Source organism: Haematobia irritans, chromosome 4, assembly GCF_050003625.1.
Source record: "Haematobia irritans isolate KBUSLIRL chromosome 4, ASM5000362v1, whole genome shotgun sequence".
Classification (NCBI taxonomy): domain Eukaryota; kingdom Metazoa; phylum Arthropoda; class Insecta; order Diptera; family Muscidae; genus Haematobia; species Haematobia irritans.
The window spans coordinates 132329002-132337061 of NC_134400.1; the positions used below are offsets into that span (position 1 = coordinate 132329002).

The 8060-nt window shown below is 33.1% G+C and overlaps 1 protein-coding gene across 1 annotated transcript; it reads left to right on the forward strand.

The window, feature by feature from the left end:
• Nucleotides 1–309: 309 nt before the first annotated feature.
• On the forward strand, nucleotides 310–6931 carry CSN3 (COP9 signalosome subunit 3). Its single transcript, XM_075305163.1, has 10 exons — nucleotides 310–702; nucleotides 788–942; nucleotides 1009–1102; nucleotides 1228–1472; nucleotides 1531–1728; nucleotides 1822–2001; nucleotides 2082–2213; nucleotides 6222–6404; nucleotides 6468–6535; nucleotides 6609–6931. Exons 1-10 carry the CDS (start codon nucleotides 648–650, stop codon nucleotides 6622–6624), a joined length of 1326 nt encoding a protein of 441 aa, XP_075161278.1. The 5' UTR covers nucleotides 310–647; the 3' UTR covers nucleotides 6625–6931.
• The last annotated feature ends 1129 nt before the right edge of the window (nucleotides 6932–8060 follow it).

The window sequence follows — 8060 nt, forward strand, 5'->3', positions numbered from 1 at the left end:
TGATGCGCTTTACAGACTATCAGTTATTCCGGACGGAATGTCGGTGTTTGTAAAGAATCTTACAGTGTGTCGGATCGATACGACTTGTCGGCGATGACTAAATAATCGGTAAATGTGTTATCGATCCCATAAACATGCAGCAATATCGATTATGCCTTCGGACTTAACTTATAATGTGCACAATATGTGGGATATGTTCGACACGAGCAGTGTCGTCCGGAGCACACATTTTGAACGGCGTCAATTTTTACGATGCCGGTCCCGAGATATGTCCTGAGGGCATATGATCGTCTAAGGGAGGGGGTTGTATGAGGGTGTGCTTCTTTACTTCTTCTTCATCAATTAGGTGGAATCATAGAAGTGGAATCGATTGTCGATTCGAAAGACTCATATCCTTCATCAAGCTTGCAGCAGCAGCAACCACAGTGTAATAAAAATAAACAAAATTCTGGACTGAAAATTCGATTATTGTGCTGTAAGTTTTTCGCAAAAGCAAAATAAAACAAGTTACCACAAAAGGCAAATTTGTCGGTAAATCGGCAACATTTTGCAAGGAAGTATCAAAATAGAGTATGCTTTGAAATTCAATTGAGCAAATACAGGAATAGTTAAAAATCATCTTCAAAGCCGAACACATAGATACAAATATGGCAAGCGCCTTGGAAAACTTTGTCAATAGTGTGAGAAGCCTAAGTTCCTCGGGTAAGTTGCAGTTTCTATATCTAGTCGGAGGTTAGAACGAACCAATGAATTTTTATTGTTCTGGTTGTTGTGTGAATGACATTAGGTGCATTCGAAGAATTGGCCACTCATCTTTTAGATTCTACCGAAATCTTAACTAAAAACTGGAATATCCTCGATAATGTCCTGGAGACATTGGACGTGCAACAGCATTCACTGGGTGTACTTTACGTTTTGATAGCCAAGTTTAATAGTCTACCGGTGGGTAAATATGTATGTCAATATGAATTAGTAGATTATTAAACTTATGAATATGTCCATCTGTAGAACTCAAATGCCGACGTAAATATCCTTTTAAAATCGGTGAAAGATTTTATACAACAATGCAACATTTACCAAGTACGCTTAGCAGCTCATGCATGTAAGTATATAGGGATCGTTGATTACTACATTGGAACTAAACTTTTCGAATAGGATATATTTAAAGCCAACTGATGCATGAGTAAATTATCATGGAAAGAATTAATTTCTATTTGTCCTTTACAGATTACGAACTTTGTCATCAATTCACCAATACAATGGTAAATCAGCCTCGTTGTATCCATGGACTAACTACACTTTCCGCTGCCATCGATAATATACGGACATGTGAAACACAACTTACACCAATTCATGCTGATTTATGCCAGCTCAGTCTTAAATCGAAATGTTTTCGTGTAGCTCTTAAATATTTAGATATTGATATAACCACAATATCAACAGCTGCCGAGACTAGAGGACAAAACCAAACAGTAATTATAAAAATATATCGTCACCATAACGACTTTTCTATCAACCTGTTTTTTCTAGGATACAACAAACCTTGATGCCAAATACTTTTTACTTTATTATTATTATGGCGGAATGATATACACCGCTATGAAGAATTATGAGAGAGCCTTGTACTTCTTTGAAGTATGTATATCAACACCTGCCATGGCCATGTCTTATATAATGTTAGAAGCATATAAAAAATTCATTTTAGTCTCTTTGATATTGCACGGCAAGGTAAGAAATATTGATAATTTGGAGTAGAGCAATTTTTCATATGTATTTTGTATTTATTTTGTGAATTTGATAACATCATCACCATCCTCTTAGATCCAGCCAATACCCAAGTATGCATCTCAAGTAATTTCACGGTTTATCAAACCAATTGCACAGGCCTATCATAATCTAGCTGTAGCCTATGCCACAACACTTAGTGAGGAAGTTCGAAATTGCATTAATAAATATACCGAAACCTTCGAACGTGACAACAATATGGGTTTAGTGAAACAGGTATGTGTTGTCGTATATGCCATTACAATATCTATAAAGGATCTTCATATATTAATTATTAATTTCTATTTTTCGGATAGGTTGCCACTTCTTTGTATAAGAAAAATATTCAGAGATTAACTAAAACCTTCTTGACATTATCTCTATCTGATGTTGCTAGTCGTGCCCAATTACCATCAGCTGCAATTGCTGAAAAATACATATTCAATATGGTAAGTTTGAGGGGAACGTGGATCGTTTCACTAAACTAAAATTCAATAAGAAAACTAAACAAGGAGAAGTGGGCCAAACTCCGACTCCGGAGTCGACTCCAGGTTGTGTACCTAAATCTCATTTTACAGTATTCCAATTGTATTTTTAAGGTTCCAAAAATAGACCGATATAAGTATTCTATTTTTTGCCATATGTGTTTATATGCCCAAAAGAAGTCTAATTTTAAATGTTGATATGACTCGACGGCAAACCTCAGCATTTTCGGGATGTAAAGAACTCTACATTTTAATTTCAGGTCAAAAAATTAAAATACGACACAAGGATATATAGATACCACATCAAAATATGGGTAGATAACAAGAATTTCCAGAATATGTATTTATAAAAACATAAAATTTCAAAAAATAATTAGACTTCCAGAAGCTTTAGAAGTAAAATCCTGGTATTGGTCTATGTAGGCATTTTATAAAAAAATAAATTTACATAAAAAAGAAAAATAATAATAAAATCAAAATGTCGGACTAATCAGATAGAATGTTTTAGATGTTAAAAAATGTAATGTGTCGGATATATAAAACAAACATAAATTGGCAAAATTTTGGATGGGCGGAATTTTAAATAACAACTACCATACAACATATGACCGGAATAGCTGGAAAGTTACGAATATTGTTGCTATAGAAATAAAATGGTGAAACATCGATTTATAAATGGTCTATCAGTTATGGACATTACAGGCCATTCATTTAATGTAATGAATTTCGAGTGGCTTTGATGAAACAAACTTTCTCCCAAAAGACCGGCAGTGGTTTAATTTAAAATTACAGCCTCCAAGGTTCTACTGTTATATTGCCTTAAAATTGTACCTTTATCATGAGTATATATAGGGTCAAAAATCGATATTTTAATATGTTAAAAATGGACAATGCAATTGACCAATTCAGCCCATATTCTAGTCAAACCTAATTTTTACCAAAGATTATAAAAGAGGAAGATGGGAGATTGGCTGCGTTATACCAAATGTTGCATTTACCAGATTAGTTTAATACATGTTTGTAATCTTTTAGTTGTATTTAGGTTTTATTTTTTAAATGAAAAATGTAATTTTCTTAATGAAACAATGTTAAATTTTAGGCAACAACAAAAAAAAATACATTTTCCCCTTTATGGGAATTTATTTCGTGCTCTTAATTTCTTTTTATTTGCATTTTAATGCTATGTCAATACTTGTCGTATACGCGTTTGGTTCGAGTATTAAACTAATGTGGTAAATGGTTTGATGTGCTCAGTAGCCAATCTCCCATTTCCCATCTTCCTCTTCTATAATCTTTGATTTTTACATCACCGTGAAATTTCACCCGTATAAATACACTTTGAATGGCCTGAAATCCAGTACTTCGTTTTTCGTTGTTCAATTGAAAACCTTAATGGAATCTAATTTGTCGAAATATTTCTTTAGTTAGAAAGATATGAAGTGTTTTTCAAATTTTGTTTCGCCGGAGTCGAGCAAAATTTCTACGACTCCAACTCCACCAAAATCTTCAGACTCCGACTCGACAGCCCTGATTGAGACCATATAATTTTCAATAGAAATAAAAATTTGAGAACATTTTCTATAGAAATAAAATTTTGACAAAATTTTCTACAGAAATAAAATTTTGCCAAGTTTTTTTGTAATATTTTTTCAAAAATTTGGTAGATTATTTTCGGCTCGAGTCACAACCATCTTCTTCTAGTTGGTCTTATTACTTACGTTAGAGTATCGTCTATACGACCATGAAGAGAAAGATTTTTTTTTAAACGGTTTATACTTTTCTGGCGGAATTCTTTTGAAAATTTTGGCTTTTCGAATTGATATTTTTTGAACCACGTAACTTATCACAGATCCAATTACACACGATTATTCGTCATCTTTCCTTTCATTTAAGCATTTCTAACTCGAGATATATTACGCTTAGTGAAAAAAGAGCGAAAATTTAAAAATAACGGGGTATCTCAAAAACTGTTCCATAAAAAAATTTTAAGCATTTTTTTTCGAATTCAGCAGCTCAAAATACATAAGAAAAGTTGATTTTCATCAAGTGTACATTTAGAGTGTAAACTAGTTTAATTAGGAAGGAGTATTTGGCAAAATACCAATAACTAGAGAATCTGAATAGGAAATGCGTTTCCCTCTCACAGAGTTGACAATCTACTGAAACTGAAGAGGAAGAAAGATATGCCAAACCTTATATAGCCAACAATCTGGACTAAACAGTGGCGCAACATGTTCGCGTATTGGGATTTGATAAGAATAAATGATTGTATCGATGAATCGGTCTGTCTACAAAATTGACAACTTTGGGTTGGAATAAAAATATAACAAGTTGGAATAAAAATATATCTTCAAAAAGCCAATTCGGGACATCGATATTTGGCGTAAGAGGCAAATAAAATTTTATTCGTTCTTAAAGATTTTCTACAATAATGCTTAAGACTTCATACCTATGGTAGTGGATATAATAAACTCAATTCCCTTTTTATTTCGTATAGGCGGTTGTGGATTTGTTTATAGGTGGGTACTAGGTTCAGGTTCCGCGTCGAAATCCTTTTTTGAGCCAATGAGTTTAGAAAGATGAAATGCCCAGAAGTGCCCTTTCCATCCACGATTTGACAAGATTTGATAAAAAATATATCGAGAGAAATATCGAACCTAGTATCACCTTAACATTTAACACTTTTTAAGTAAAAGTTTCTGATTAAGTTTTCAATTAACGAACTTTTAAACCGTAACACAGATATGCCTGCAACATCTTTCATTTGAACGTCAGAGAAGATATCTGCAATTTACATTATATAAAATTCCAGAAAAATAAAAAAATATATCTATTGATATATTTTTTGGCTTCAATCATGCAATTATATGCTTATAAAGGGTGATTTGTTAAGAGCTTGATAACTTTTTTTTTTTTAAAAAACGCATAAAATTTGCAAAATCTCATCGGTTCTTTATTTGAAACGTTAGATTGGTCCATGACATTTACTTTTTGAAGATAATTTCATTTAAATGTTGACCGCGGCTGCGTCTTAGGTGGTCCATTCGGAAAGTCCAATTTTGGGCAACTTTTTCGAGCATTTCGGCCGGAATAGCCCGAATTTCTTCGGAAATGTTGTCTTCCAAAGCTGGAATAGTTGCTGGCTTATTTCTGTAGACTTTAGACTTGACGTAGCCCCACAAAAAATAGTCTAAAGGCGTCAAATCGCATGATCTTGGTGGCCAACTTACCGGTCCATTTCTTGAGATGAATTGTTCTCCGAAGTTTTCCCTCAAAATGGCCATAGAATCGCGAGCTGTGTGGCATGTAGCGCCATCTTGTTGAAACCACATGTCAACCAAGTTCAGTTCTTCCATTTTTGGCAACAAAAAGTTTGTTAGCATCGAACGATAGCGATCGCCATTCACCGTAACGTTGCGTCCAACAGCATCTTTGAAAAAATACGGTCCAATGATTCCACCAGCGTACAAATCACACCAAACAGTGCATTTTTCGGGATGCATGGGCAGTTCTTGAACGGCTTCTGGTTGCTCTTCACTCCAAATGCGGCAATTTTGCTTATTTACGTAGCCATTCAACCAGAAATGAGCCTCATCGCTGAACAAAATTTGTCGATAAAAAAGCGGATTTTCTGCCAACTTTTCTAGGGCCCATTCACTGAAAATTCGACGTTGTGGCAGATCGTAAGTCTATTCATGATGAAATGTCAAAGCATACTGAGCATCTTTCTCTTTGACACCATGTCTGAAATCCCACGTGATCTGTCAAATACTAATGCATGAAAATCCTAACCTCAAAAGAATCACCCTTTATAAGATTACATTTGTTTTGAAAATGTTTTATTTGGCTTGAATATGATGTCATTTAGATTGTAAATGATTTCATTTAAAGTGAAAATACTCTATATATCGAATTAAAATTTAAATTATTATTAACTTTATCTCTTGTTTTTTTTTAATTTTTTCATTCTAGATTAAGTCTGGTGAAATTTATGCTACAATTAATCAAAGGGATGGCATGGTTATTTTCAAAGATGATCCGGAGAAATACAATTCAAATGAGATGTTCCTTAATATACAAGACGATATGGATAATGTAATGACCCTAGTGAAGCAAATTAATAAAATGGAAGAAGATATAATATTGAATCCAATTGTAAGTTAATCTTTGGTGTTACGACAGTGTTTATATTTTAGAGGCTATTGTTTTTTTTTTCAGTATATTAAAAAGGCTGTAGGAAATCCAGATGAAGATTTGACGTCTCAAAATGCAAAAGCTTTTGCAGGGTACGTATGTCTTCTTTAGACATTTTCATATAACATTTTTGTGAATTTATTGTTTTGATTTTGATTATTGCAGAGATCCCATTGATTGATGATGTCATGCAAATGCTAAATTAGACTGTTCAAAAGCTTTGATATGTTCTCACATGAAATCTTCACAATGTAGTAATGTTTTATAAGCTTTTATGCTCGATAATATGTCTCCATTGTCTAATAGTGATAAGAAATTTCAGATCGTATTTCTACAACTAACCAACAATTTCATTCAGATACACACAGTGGCACATACAAGATATCAACCAACCAATTGCAACCATAACAATTTTTTGTCTATTGAACATTATTATAAATAATTGTTTAAAAAATTAAAACATTTTTAAAAGAGATAACATCAAACAAGAGTTTTAGAAATGTTTCTCCATATTATTTTCCCAATATACAACTAAAATTTTAATATCTTGAATATTAAAATCAGACATCCAATTTGAATACCATCCGAAATTTCCAAATTGGATTTTTTTCTTATTTTTGATGAAATTAAATAAATTGGGTGTCGAAAACATTTTCTACTTTGAATTAAAATTAGTTTTTGATTTCCATTATGAAAATTAAAAAAAAAAAACATTAATTATATAATTTCATGTTTTCTGAAATCAGATATTTTTTAATAATGCCCACTGGACACTTGGGCGTGGGGTGTTCCAATTTGACGCTAGGAAGGAGTTTATTTGAGATTTAGTAGAGATGAGCACAGAATTCAATTTTATTGGGGGCGACGAGAAAGAGATTTGCTGCTCACCTCATTGAGGAAACCAAGTGAATCATTAAACCTATGATATTCGTTTCAAGCGGACCTTACACGGTCGGATAAATCCTACGACATAGGTTCGTGACTTTGTTGATAACAACATGCGATGAACAAATATGCGGGTATGTTCTGGGTTTCACATGAAAGACTTGTGGGGAATTGTTCCCGTAGGGGTTGTTCTGTAAGCTACTTTTCCCCTCACAGATGGGGAAACTTTTCACGGAATTTTTTTAAGTGGAATCTTTCTTATTTCCAAAAAAAGGATTTGAATTAATCTTTTATTTTCAATTTTCATGTTTTCTATATGATTGATAGGTATTGGGTGATAAAATAGCATAAAATCCCATTAAAAAATCTTGTTTAATGAGAAACCAAGAACAACCAAAAATCTTTGGTGGGAAATCAAAGTGGAAGGTGAAATCTATTTGAAGGGAAATCCAGAACATACCCGATGATAACAACATGCGACAATAAGAAGAACCGTGAACATATATAATTAAGACGGACGAAAAGCATTTTGCTGGAGCCGTGTTTTTTAATAAATCAGGAAGAAAAAATGAAAAGAGGCGTTTATGGCCAAGTTTCCTGAAGAGATCCGCATACTCACGTGAACAATTATTTGCTAAAGGTGAGTACTATGTTCGGGTTTTTCACCAAAACACTAAACTAAAAGTACAAAAATATGTATGAAGACGATTATATTTTGATCAAGTCTTACCA